This window comes from Myodes glareolus, chromosome 9, assembly GCF_982192425.1.
Source record: "Myodes glareolus chromosome 9, mMyoGla1.1, whole genome shotgun sequence".
NCBI lineage: Eukaryota > Metazoa > Chordata > Mammalia > Rodentia > Cricetidae > Myodes > Myodes glareolus.
This window is the reverse complement of record NC_142034.1, coordinates 24815848-24829290: the sequence shown is the minus strand read 5'-3', so window position 1 is coordinate 24829290 and position 13443 is coordinate 24815848. Positions and strand designations below refer to the sequence as shown.

General features: G+C 52.2%; 1 protein-coding gene across 1 annotated transcript in view; it reads right to left on the bottom strand.

Annotated features, from left to right (window-relative positions):
* Plxdc1 (plexin domain containing 1) overlaps positions 1–13443 on the bottom strand; it is a 54669-nt gene that overhangs the window by 19654 nt on the left and 21572 nt on the right. The window contains exons 3-7 of the mRNA XM_048450851.3: positions 10971–11114; positions 10637–10706; positions 9919–10041; positions 9350–9468; positions 7759–7858 (exon numbers count right to left, since the gene is read on the bottom strand). Coding sequence (XP_048306808.2) covers positions 7759–7858; positions 9350–9468; positions 9919–10041; positions 10637–10706; positions 10971–11114 — 556 coding nt within the window. The remainder of the gene's footprint in view (positions 1–7758; positions 7859–9349; positions 9469–9918; positions 10042–10636; positions 10707–10970; positions 11115–13443) is intronic.

Sequence of the window (13443 nt, the reverse complement as noted above, 5' to 3'; positions counted from 1 at the left end):
ACCACCCCAGGCCTGGGGCGCTTTCCTTCCTTGGGGACTCCTGCTTTGGAGGCAGATGGTTTTGTTTTCTGGGTGTTTTTTTTTTTTTTTTTTGGCAGATGGTTTGTAATGAGATCCAGGCTCTCCTGCTTCTTCCTCCCTTCCCTCCATCCCAGGCACATCCTCAGACAAACAGTGGGCGGGAGGAAGGGTCCAGATCTCTAAGGGATTACTGCCCTGTAGGCCCTGACAGAAGTGACATCAGATGCCTCAGGCTGAGCTGCAAGGGAGCCAAGTCCTACTGCCCCACCATTCATTTCACAAGTGGGGAAACTGAGGTGCAGACAGGTTAATCCATGGACAGATAATTTTTTATAACCAGTTTTCCAGCCAAGCCTATTCACAGCCTCAAATAGAAAACACCTTCTGCAGTCGAAGGGGAAAATTGCACAAGAGCCCTGCACCACCATGAATACCTTCAGTTACTCATACGATATGTTAGGTGTGGGCACCTGCTAAAAATCTTGAGCCCCCAGCAATGTGACGGCCACCCCTGAGCTCCCGAATCTGGGCCATCTCATTTGCCGTGGCGCCCTTCTGGAGTTGGTGGGCAGCAGCCACTGCTCACTGCATTTTAGAGGAAGATGAGAACAAGGGGACGCTGTGTGTTCTCTATCTGTATCATGTATGTGTCCTCTGTATGCTATCATCTATGTGTATTATTTGCTCAAAGACGGGTAGCTTTTTTTTTTTAATCCGAAGGGCAGACTTAAAACACAGAACTCAGCTAGGCATCCTGGTACATGCCTGCAATCCCAGCACCCAGGGAGCTACGCCAGGAAGATCGCTATGAGTGGGAGGAACCTAGGCTGTATAGTGAGTACCAGCAAGGGCCACATAGTAAGACCTTGTCTCAAAAGCACACAAACAGCCCCAGGTCCTGGGGCTAGGGAAGCTCCAGAAGGTCCCCCGGGTGTGTGTGCAGTGTGTGTGCAGGGGAGTGTTCCGCAGGGGAGAGTACATGAGTTCTGGCTGATTCCTGAGGTGCAAACGCTCTGGCACCTGCTTTCACCATCCTTACCGGTGTTTCCAAAAGAGACAGAAGGGAACATTTGCGTAACTGTCTTTGAAAGTAAACAATTATACCAGCATCTAAAACTTGGATGATGGTGTGTTTGTTTTCTAGTGTCTGAGAGTCTCCACTGCTGTGATAAAACACCATGACCAAAAGCAACCTGGGGAGGACAGGGGCTGCTTCATCTCACTGCTTCCTGTCACCCTCCTGTCACTGAGGGAGGGCAGGGCAGGAGCCTGGATGCAGGAGCTGATGCAGAAGCCATGGAGGAGAGCTGCTTACTGGCTTGCTCCCCGTGGTTTACTCAACCTGGGTTTCCTAGAGAACCCAGGACCACCTGCCCAGGGGCGGCCCCACCCACATCAATCATGAATCAAGAAAATGCAGCCAGGCATAGTAGTGCATGGCTTTGGGAAGCAGAGGCAGGCAGATTTCTGTGAGTTTGAGTCCATGCCTACTCTACATAGTGAGTTCCAGGGCAGCCAGGGCAATGTAGAGAGACCTTGTCTCTAAAAAACAAACAAACAAACAAACAAAAACAACAAAACCAAACTCTGGAAATGAGGTCTTGCGCATGGGAATAAACCTCTCACCCCTACCAACCCACAGTGCATCCACTTATGCACACACATACACAGACATATAAATAGCCACCTTCTGCTTGGCAGTGGCGGCACATGCCTTTAAACCCAGCACTCAGGAGGCAGAGGCAGGCAGATCTCTGAGTTCGAGGCCAGCCTGGTCTACAGAGCTATTTCCAGGACAGCTAGGGCTATTATACAGAGAAACCCTGTCTCAAAAAAACAAAAAACAAAATAAAACAAAAAACAAATAGCCACCTTCATAGACAAATATGTTTGCATATAAATACATGCACACAGATATAATATTGTATTTTAGAGCAGTGGGCTGAACCTAGGATCTATTCATACTAGGCAAGCACTCTGCCACTGGGCCACATCCCCATACCCACACAGACTAATGGTTTTGGGGACAGGATCGCACATTATACCAGGCTACCCTTGAACTCAGGATTCTGAATGGTGAGATTATAGGCCTGTGACACCATGCTCAACCTTCCCCATATGGGCTTTTTTGATAAAAGACCCTTAGTCATGGGGAAAGAGATGATATGGGTAGTGGGGAGAAGAAGGCAGTTTCCTGTCATTCGTGTGTTTGGATGGACACTGAGGCCCAGAAGGTGGCCTGAGGGCCTGGGAACATCTAAATAGAGAATGGAAAATTCTAGTGAGCCTTTGACAGTTCCATCCCTATCGACTCTTTCCAGGAGCCATCTCTCGTACAGCCACCCCTTTGAGCCTCAAATCTAATGTCAACCTTCCTTCCCTCTTCTGGCTCCACCCTCAGGGTTCAGCTGACTGGATCCCCCCTCAGGCTGAATCACTGATGCAGTCATACTGCTCCGTCGATATCTAGATTCCTGTCTCACTGGCCCCTGCCCCTAGACTTCAAGATCCCTGAGCACAGCATCAGTCTGGCATTTGTCTTGCCAGTTCCCTGTCAAAGGCCCTCTACCTAACATGGGTTAGGAAATGGCTGTGAGTGAACAGATTACAGATGGCCCTGCCTCTTCTACCATCAGACACAGCCCATAAGAAGCCCCTTCCTGTCCGCCCACCACAGATCAGGACGGAAAACCTCAGAAGGGGAATCTTCAGAGGGCCTCAGCAAGTCAGACAGCCCAAAGAAGGCACAGAGCTGAATTTGAGGAACTCCCTACCTACAAAGATGGAGGCCAGAGCTCAGACAGAGTCAGAAGGAAGGTGACATGGGACCTGGGCAGAGATGGAGACAGGTACTTGTCAAGGAAGCCGAGTCCAAGGACAGAGACCAGGGACCAGGGAAGGCGGAACACTGCAAGGCGCCCACTAGATGACGGGGCAGAGTAGGGCTGAGCCCTGGAACCGGATGCACCCAGGGGATGCTGGGTGTCCTTGGGGAGAAAGCACAGCCACACCAGTGAGCAGGGCAGGGGAATGGTAGTGTGGAGGGGTGTGTGGGGCGCCGTTCAGAAATCTGTCTTGAATGGAAAAGACTGTCCAGTTCAACTGCCACCTTGTACCCGTCTGAGTGTGTGACTTTGGTACATTTTTATTTTTATAAACAGGATCCTGAATTTCCATACCGGAGTCATTTACCTTTGGGTTATTACACCAGCATGTGGGGTTCAGCCAGTGACAATGACATCCATCTGCCTGGCCAGCTTTCTGGAAGCAGGATGGGGGAGTCCTCAAGCCACAAGCCACACTTCTGGCAGTTTGAGATATTCTGTTTTGTCTGCTTCCGCTTTCCAAGACGCAGAAACCCTGAGGTCCACAGAAAGCCTGCTGCCCCATCCAGACCTGACCATGGCTCAGAGCAGAGGGTCACCTGTCCCGGTTTGTTCCCACACCTGCCACCTGCAGGCCAGCGTTGCTCTGGTTACAGTCAAGACAGTAGCGCACGCCTGTAATTCTAGGACTGGGGAGGTGGAGGCGGGAGGGCCCAGAGCTCGGGGTCACTTTCCACTATATAAAATTCAAGTTGAGCCTGGACTACATCCAATCCTGCCTCAGAAGGAGAGAAAGGAAGCTGAGGCGAGGGAGAGAGACAAGGAAAAAGGCAGAAGGATGAGGAAGAGGGCCACCGCTAGTAGACACTGAAGGGTCCAGCCACAAAAGTCATCCCAGATGTTGTAACCATTGTTTGAAAATGTGCAATGGTGGATCTCTCCATCCATCCATCCATCCATCCATCCATCCATCCATCCATCCATCCATCCATCCCTTGCTCATTTGGTTATTTAGTCAATAATCAGGATTAGAACTGGGGCAGAAAACCCTGAGGAACTTTCAGCTCAGGGCAGGAAGCAGAACAGGTCCTTCATCACTGCCAAGAAAGGGCAGAAAATAAAAACCCAAGACTCCAAGAGCCAAGTACTGGGAACCACAGGATAAAAATGGAAGAGAGGACTAACGGCCCTGAAGGGGGAAAACTCTCCAAGGAAGAACACTATAAAATTCGTCAAATTCCAGACAGGCCTGGGACTCACAGTACAGCTGAAGATGACCCTAAACTGGTCATCCTCCTGCCTCCACCTCCTGAGTGCTGGGACTACAGGAACACAGCATCATGAGAGGCTCTTGCTTGGTCAGAAGCATCACCTGGCACCCCTTTCTACAAAGAGTCTGGATTGTTTAGTTGGGAGGCTTCACCCAAGCCCCCTGGCTCCCATCATGAAATGTTTGTTGGGTGGAAAGTTCCATTTCAAAGCTCCCTTCCCTGGGAGTTGCCTCAGTCCAAACTCCACCTCCGAGAAAGCCCACCAAATGGTGACCCCTCCCCAGGGAGGGTCAAGACCACGCCCACAGGCTATTTAAACTGTCCCCTAGAGGATGAACGTGTGGTCTCCCGGTTTTCTGTCTTTCGGTTCTCTCTTCCCCTCTCCGTGTTTTCCCTGAAGGCCACCCACGAGTCCTAGCAACCATTAAACCTGGGCATCTTTTAATTTGGTCTGATTTGGTCTCATTGGGATTATTTGCCTTGGCGGAGAGGTTTGTCGCCCAAGGAAAAAATACTTAACAGCTCTGTCTATGAAAGATTCTTTATCAGGAGAGTAAGAAGTCAAAATGGGCCAGATTTGATGGCTAACCCTCCTCCCACATCCTCTTTGGCTGGTGCCTCTCCCTTCTACAGTCAGCTCTGGGGCCTCCACCTCCTCCGTTACCGCCTGGCACAGAGATATGGCACGTGCTCCCGACACACATCTGGCCTCGAGTCGGCTTTTCTGGGAAAGGAGGACCAGTGTTCTAGGGCTGTCTGAGGCCAGTCAGGTGCCATCCAGAGTTCATATTACAGTCTGGAGCCCTGTATAATCTGGCCGTCAGACACTTCACACTGATTCACAATCTGTCAGCTTTGACAATTACATGAAATATCCTTTTCCAAGATAGGGTTTCTCTTTGTAGCCCTGACTGTCCTGCAAGAACTCACCCTGCAGACCAGGCTGGTCTTGAAATCAGAAATCAGCCTGCGAAGTGCTGGGATTGAAGGTGTGTGCCACCACCACCGGGCCACAGAGGTTCAAGGTCAGCCTGGTCCACAGACTGAGAAACCTTGTCTCCAAAAACAAAAACAAATGAAAAACAACAACAACAAGCAAGTGAAGGGAATTGTGCTTTGGCACTGTCTCCAGCCAGCTGAAGAGCATCGAGGCCACCGTGGAGGATTTGAGGCCTCTGCAAGCAGATGCTGCTGACATACGCGGCTTTTCTCCGCATCACACAGCTCTGCAGACTCTGATCACAGTGTAAGCGACAGTTTACATAGGGAGTAATGGTAACAAATCCAGCAAAGCTCCCCGGTCCCTCCTAAAACCTTCCCCAGCCTACTCGGCAGGACTACATGGCGATTCCCCCAGACAGAAGGCTCAGTGGCTGGCTCATCCTTTGCTGCTGCTGTTTGTTTGCTTTATTATATTCCATTCTGTGGGGGTAGGGGGGTGCATGGGTTTGTGTGAATGTATTAGTGTGGGGTGGGGTGGGGGTGCATGGGTTTGTGTGTATGTATGAGTGTGAGGGTGGGGTGGGGGTGCACGGGTTTGTGTGTATGTATGAGTGTGGGGGTGGGGTGGGGGTGCACGGGTTTGTGTGTATGTATGAGTGTGAGGGTGGGGTGGGGTGCACGGGTTTGTGTGAATGTATGAGTGTGGTGGTAGGGTGCATGGGTTTGTGCATATGTATGAGTGTGAGGGTGGGGTGGGAGTGCATGGGTTTGTGTGTATGTATGAGTGTTGGGGTAGGGTGCACAGGTTTGTGTGTATGTATGAGTGTGGGGGTAGGGTGCATGGGTTTGTGTGTATGTATGAGTACCCCAGAGGCCGATGTCAGCGTCTTGCTCCATGGGTTTGTGTGTGTACATGAGAAGGTCAGCGTCTTCCTCTATTGCTCTCCACCTCATTTTTTGAGACATAGTTTCTCACTGAACCTGGGGCTCCGGGCAAGACTAAGCTGTCCATCAAGTTCAAAGCTGCCTGCCCCCTAAGTGCTACAACTACAGGCATGTGACTCCATGAGGGAGGGGTGGGATACTTACGTGGATGTTGGGCATCTAAACTCAGGTTTTAGTAAGTACTTACCAACTGGATCATTGCCCTAGACTATTTGGGTTTTTGCTTGTATGTTTGTTCTGTTTCCTGAGACAGCATCTCCTGCAACCCAGCCTGGCTTTGAACTCCTTAACCTCCTGCCTGTCACCAAAGTGGTGACATTGCAGACACATGTCACTACACCCAGATGACTGGAGAGCTTCACTATCAGGAAAACAGAGTTCCATTCTGTCATCTCAAGAAGAAATGAGCTGACCCTGGGTGCAGCACAGAGGCAGCCTCCTATTCTGGGCTCGGACAGTGGGGTATCCAGGGAAACAGAACTCTGCAGACCACAGTGCTCTCCCTGAAGGGGTTCAGCCACAATCATCTGGGGTTCACTGCGACTCAGCTTAATCCAAGTGAATCCCCTGTTTGCCTAGCGGAGCGGACATAAAGGATCCTGACATTGTAGCCTCTGAAGAGCCACCTCCTGAAAGCAGGGGCTGTGACATTATTTTTTGGGGTCCAAGAGAGTTAGCCCAAGGCCTTGCCCATGTTATGTGGCCCATTTTAAAACTCAGTGAAGAGCCAGGTGGCGGCGGCGAACACTCATAATCCTAACACTTGAAAGGCAGTGGCAGGCGGATCTCTGTGGGGTCGAAGCCAGCCTGGTCTACAGTGCTTGCTTCAGGACAACCAGAGCTGTTACACAGAGAAACCCTGTCTCAAACACCAAACCAAACCAAACCTCAATGAAGACAGGCAGGACACTGACTCCTCAGAAGGAATGCACCGATGTGCCTCTCACTATTGCCTTGACAGTGGATGGAATCCAGGGCCTTGCAGTTATGCAAGGGCTCTACCACTGAGCCATGTGCCAGATCCACGTGTTCTACAAGGACTCTACCACTGAACCAAGTGCCAGGTCCCCCACAACTGCTCTAAGAACAGACACACCATAGGGAGTTGCACTATTGTCCACCAGCCCTGAATCTAGTATTTAGGATTAGAACTGGGATTTAAATGACAATGGGACCCGCTTAGAGTCACACAGCGTGAAGCAAGGGGGAGCCCCAAACTTCAGCTTTAGGGAGGTCAAAGATAGCTCCCTACACCTTCAGCCAAGACAGCAAACAGTTCTCCATGAAAAAGATCTTAAGAAATTATAACATGACAAAGGGACAGGAGCTTGGAGGAAGTGGGTGCTTTTGAGCAGCCATGGACACTGAGAGCTCTCAGGAGTCCTAGGACCAATTGTCCATGGATGCTGAGGGCTTGGGGATTTGTCTCCATCATCAACTTAAGTAGATTTAGGATCACCTGGGAGACACATCTTTTCCAGAGAAAGGAAGGGAGAATGGCCTGGGATATGGGGTGGTGTCATACATGGGCTAGGGACCAGGACTGAACACCAGCCTTCGTCTCACTCTACTTCCTGACTATGGACTCCACGTGCCCAGTACCTCACACTCCCACTGCTTCCTCCCCGCCCTCCCCACATGGACTGTGTATGTCAGCCAGAACAAACCCACATTCCTTACACTGTCTTCGCTGGGTATTTTGCCATAGGAAAGAGGAAAATAGCCAACATGGAGGTAACGGTATGGGAACTCACCTGGTACATCTGGGGATGAATTGAGAATCATGAAGGCGTCTGACAGGCCTGCCTTGACAGGGTGCTGGGCAGAGCTGATGTCCAGGACAGCCATAGGGATCTGCAGCGGGGAGAAGAGGCACCTGCCACCCCCTGGAACCATCTGTGGCCTCGACGTCCCCACTCAGAGCTCCACACCCAGCGGTCTGCTCAGTGCTTGAGGACGTGAACACCTGGAACCAGATTCTAGGACTCACGCTGCCTCCCACACGGACCCTCCAGCTCCACACAGGCGGAAGTTGCCCTCAGCCTCTCTTCTTTTCTCTCTGTTAGTGGAAGCTTCACCCCAGCCCCTGGCATCTATATACCCAAAGAGTCTGAAATATTGGTGGAAGTCCCACCCCAAGCCCCCTCTCCCATCTCTCACCAAACCCTGCCAATCTCAGGAAATCTGCCAGAGATGCTCAAGACCACTCCACAAGGTATTTAAACTGCACCACAGAAAACAGACAGGTGTTTTTCTGGTCTCTCTTTCTTGTCTCCTCTCTGAGGGGTTGGAAAATCATCCGAGAGCATTGTATCTATTTTTTCGAATTCGGTTTGATTTGGCCTGATCTGGATTGCCGCATCAGCAGAGAGGCTTATGGGGTGCAGAAACCTCTCACTCTCGTCTCCCCCTCTTCTCGTCCACCTCCAGACACTGTGAGGTTAGCCCAGGGCTCTTATATCTGTCTGGGACCCCCTCCCTTCCCTAAGAGTGCCACTTTCCCATGCCATCTCCCAGCATTCCCTTGTTCTCCAAGAGTCTGTCCTCCACTCTCGAGCCAGAGTATCCTTTCCCAAAGGTGCATCTGGTTGTTCCCCTGTCCCATCCTGTCCCCCTCCTCTTCACTTCTTCTAGTGCTTTCTGTAGACCCCGCTCTGTGCTGCCACGGGACCTCTGTGTCGGCCATTCTCTCCTGAATACCCTTGTGGAGTCTGAAAGAAAATGGCCCCCAAAGGGAGTGGCACTATTAGGAGGTGTGGTCTTGTTGAAGGAAGTGTGTCACTGTGGAGGGGGGCTTTGAGGTCTCATATATGCTCAAGCCACAGCCAGTGAGACAGATCACTTCCTGTTTTCTGTGAGTCAAGGTGTAAGAACTCTCAGCTACCTCTCCGGCGCCATGTTTGCCTACATGCCGCCACGCTTCCCACCATGACAATAAAGGACTGTGAGCCATCCCAGTGAAATGGTTTCCTTTACACGGGTTGCTGTGGCCACGGTGTCTCCTCACAGCAACAGAAACCCTGAAAAGCACTTTCCTTCTTTTCTTCCTTCACTCCTGTTCATCCTGGGACTCTCAACTCTTTTCCTCAGGGAGGCTTCTCCTGGCCCCTGACACTGTGAAGATCCCCACACCGGTTATTAGCACCAGAAGCTTTTATGTGGGGGCACTAATCAATATGGCATTTCCAGTCTGTAATCATCTCTCTTGATGAGACTTGTAGCTGCCTAAGCCCCAGGTCCACAGACAAGCCCGGAGCTGTCTTGGCACCAAGCCCTGGGCCTCCCACACTGCATATCAGCTATAAAGATTTGCTGGATAAGCGAGAGGCTCTAGAACTTGCTCACCTCTTTGTAGCCGAAGACAATGCGGCCATCCTGGTGAAGGGCTGCCTGGAATGTGAAGCTGCCCCTGTCCTCCCGGCCCTGGAGGTAAACATGGTCCCACTGAACCACAAAGACTGTCCCTGGGGAGAAGAACAGAGACCTGGCTAGTGCAAGGGGACCCAGCAGACACGGTAGTCAGAGAAGGGGGCCATTTGTGAGTTTGAGAAGCAGGAACTGGGCAGCCACAGCACCAGCCTGGCTTTCAAGCTACAGAGGTCCCTAACTTGCTCATCCCTTACCGTGTGTGTACCCCTTCTTTCTTGACTATCCTGACCTCTGGAGACAAAAGGAAAAGTGGAAATGTCTGTCTCCTAGGTGTGTGGAGGCTGATGAGGGAAGGAGGGGAGGTTCTGGGGAGGCGTTACTCAACCATGCCAGGCGACAGCGCTTCCATCCCCTTCCCACCCTTACAGGTGAGAGGACAGCACAGGGCAGAATGGAAAGACAGCAGTCTGCTTAGGGCTCCCGGGAAGGGGCTAGGCCAGGACACCCCGGGATTAGGTGAAATATACTCTAAGATCAGACCTCACCATTGTCAAAGTAGGCAACTGTGGAGTTGTCAGAGTAGCCAGGGTTGAAGTTGGCCATCAGGGGTGCCACGTACTGGGTGGCTGTGAGCATCCGGTGGAGCACATCACCCGTGAAGATGAATCCTGAGGGAGAGAGGTTTAAGGGTGCCACCAGAAATGGCTCAAGGGGCTGCCTCTAGGGTTTTTGTTTGTTTTTCTCCCACTGGCAGGAGCTTGAAGTGAGCCTTGTGGCCTCATCCCCTTCCCCACCCAGCAGGCTCTGGACTTGGTGAGATAGAAAAATGGCTCAGACTAGCGAATGCTTGTCCCTTCTCTCTGAGTAGGAGAAGGAAGGGGAACTGACTCCCACCCTCCCCAGTTTTGGGGAAGTGGGAAATAGAATGAACGTGACAGAAATCAAAGAAACTCCTCATACCAGCAGGGGCCCTGGTCCTTGCTTCCTCGGGCTCAGACTCAGAAGTGGAGACCCCAGAGCTATGTATACTGACCATGTTGGTCCAGCGGGATGGGTGCATGCACACACACATGCAGGCAAGCACGCACACATACATGCAGGCCAGCACACAGCACACACACAGGCCACCCGATTTGAGCGGGACGTTCCCTGACTGCCTCCCTAGCCCACCTATGCTCCTGTCTCTCGTGAGTCCCTCAACAGCCTCTCTGAGTCAGGATGAGACCTCCAAGTCCTTCCCCAGCCTCACTGGTTTTTCCTTACCTCCAGTTGCTATGGTGATCTGCCGTAGAGGATGCCCGTAGAAAGGGAAATCAAAGGACAAGACCACTCTCTGCAGGGACAGGAGAAAGTCCCCATGGGTGGAGCTGCCAGCCAAATGCTGGTCACCCTCCCTGCTCCAGACTTGTCTGAACAATGTGGACACCAGCATATCCAGGGTCAGACCCCCTAGGACTACAGCTGGGTGCCCGCACTGAATGTTCTCTGACTGTACCTACAGACCTCAGGCCATAACCATGTCCACATCCGGGCAGCCACTGCTGGCCTAGCCCCCAGTCTCCCAGCCCAGGCTGTCCTGGTAGGCCTAGGCACTCACCGAAGCCTGCCGGTGAGAGCTTGAGAGGATCCTGTGGACCTTCACGTGGCTCCGGTTGGCCACGGCCATGTCCACCCACAGGTCCCGACTGCGACGCTCACCGGGGCCATAGACACGGGACACATAGTAGTTGTGGTTGTCCTCCTGCGGGGGACAGAGATAGACCCCAAAGCAGGTGTAATAAGCCAGGTAAACTGGTCCCCACCCTCTGCCCCTCCCTACCCAGAATTCCCCAATCCTCTGGCCCAGAGCACGGGAGCCACCACTTTAGGCCCAGGAGCTCCGGAACACCCCTGGAAAGCACAGTCCTCAGTCATTCCTCAACAGATCTGGCCTCAGCCAAATCCACACTTGCTCCATTTGGGTTCAGCTCTGTCCTGCCCAGACAAACCAGAGGCTTTTTCTGTAACCCTGAATGTTTCAGAGCATGACAAAGGCCAAGTTCAGCACTGGGGACATGGCGGAGAAAAACGCAGCTACAGCGTTTGCCTAAAAGAAGCATGCCCAGACCACAAGGGACACATAATCTCTGACCTGTCCCAGGAAAAAAGTGAAAAACAACTACAAAGAGGTCTTAGATGTCCGAGGGAGAAGGCAGCCTCTGGTCTCGGGGAGTTGCTGGTCTGACGGAGGAGACAGGACACAGACAACGGAACACTCAGCCGCGGGCATGAGCAGAGCAGAGAGCCACAATGCTCTCGCTGCGGTTACCAGATGGAGTGAAAGAAGAAAGAAGCCAGGAGTTCCTCAAGGGGTAATTTAGCATCTCCCTATGTGGCTGATGGGGATACCACAGCGGGCTGGGTATGTTCCACAGTCTCCCTCGGAGGAGCATCTGGGACCAGGGCTGATAGCAGGCCAGGGAAGTGGCTGGCAGAAAGAATGGGAAAGCTAGCGAGCTGGGCTGCGTCTCAGTACTTCTGGAGCTGGCCCAAGAACACCTCACAGGAGGCCTAGTGGCAACAGCAGCGAGGTCAGAGGCTCCCGAGGCCACCTCGGGTACAGTGATGCCCTGCATCATGGGTCATTAATCAAGCTTCAGACACAGCAGAGCGGCCATGTTCTTCCTGTCGAGCTGCCAGCTGCCCAACCAGCCCTTGGCCTGAGCCCAGTGGGAGCAGGAGCTGGGGCCTCGGGCACTGAGCACCTACAGAGCACAGACTGATTCTGACACGCGACACCCTCTGAACACATTTTGGAGGCTTAGGATTGGAGTGGGCTTGGAGAGAAGGAACATGGGAGGTTCTGCTGGGACCACCTGCTATGGCAAGCCAGCAGCTTGTCTCTCTGCATCCCCGTTTCAAACAAAATAACAGTTTAATAAAGGTCAGCTTTGGGCTGGCGTGATGGTTCACTCTTAACTAAGAGGGCCTGCTGCTCCTGCGGAGGGCCAGAGTTCAGCTCCCAGCACCCACATGGCAGAGCTCACAGCTGCCTACCACTCTAGCTCCAGGGAATCTGGTCTCTGTGAAAAAATGAAATCAAATTTAGATGCTATTCAGTCTGACATTTTGTTGTTTTTAACACAGTGTCTCATGTAGCTCAGGTTGGTCTAGAACTTGCTTTGTAGCCAAGGATGGCCTTGAACTCCTGACATTCACTCCCGCTTCTACCTCTCAAGTGCTTGAGATTTCAGGCATGAGCCGCTGTGCTGGCTTAACAACTGTTTCCTCCTAATATTTGCGAACAAGGGAGTCACCTCTGCAGCTGGGGACCAAGGTTTCTCCCTCACTGTTCATCAGTGCGCAAGAAGTATGCAGGAGTCAGGTATGGTGGAACGTAGGTGGAGTACCAGGAACCTGGGAGGCTGAGGCAGGAAGGTGACAAGTTCAAGGCCAGCCAGAGGTTCATAGAGTCAGGGTCAGCTCAGGTAACTTATTGAGACTTTGCCTCAAAATAAAAAATAAACACAAATAAAACCAAGTTTGGGGCATAACTCAGTGGTAGGACATGTGCAAGGCTTGGTACCCAGGAGAGTGACAAAAGAAATGCCAGCAAACTGTGTTTGGGGCACAGTGGCCCTCCAATGGCTGAGAGACTAGTGAGGAGTCCGGGTCCACGGTGGGTTGAGAGTTTGGAAATAAACCTGCCTCCCTGAAGGTTAAAGTCCTGGCAGACAGCAAAAGGAAGGAATGACAAGCAAGCTCTGATGTCCCGTCCTTGGGCACAGGGGCGGAAGGTGGCCCAGCCTGCCTACAGGGGTATTCAGGCCCATTTCCTGGTATCTAGAGGGGGCCCTCCCTGGAAAGCAGTCTCTGCAGGTAAGTAGAGTCAAGGGATCGCCAGGTCACCCTGGCTTAGGGAAGCCCTGATCTAAGGGCTGCTGTCTTTATTGTCGGAAAGAGAGGGCCAGGCCGAGAAAATGAGGAGGCACAGGAAGTCATGTGACCATAGAGAGACTGGACAGATGTTCCTAGGCCAGGAATCACCAGGAGCTGCAAGGACAGGCCCTTCCCAGGGCCTCCAGAGAGAG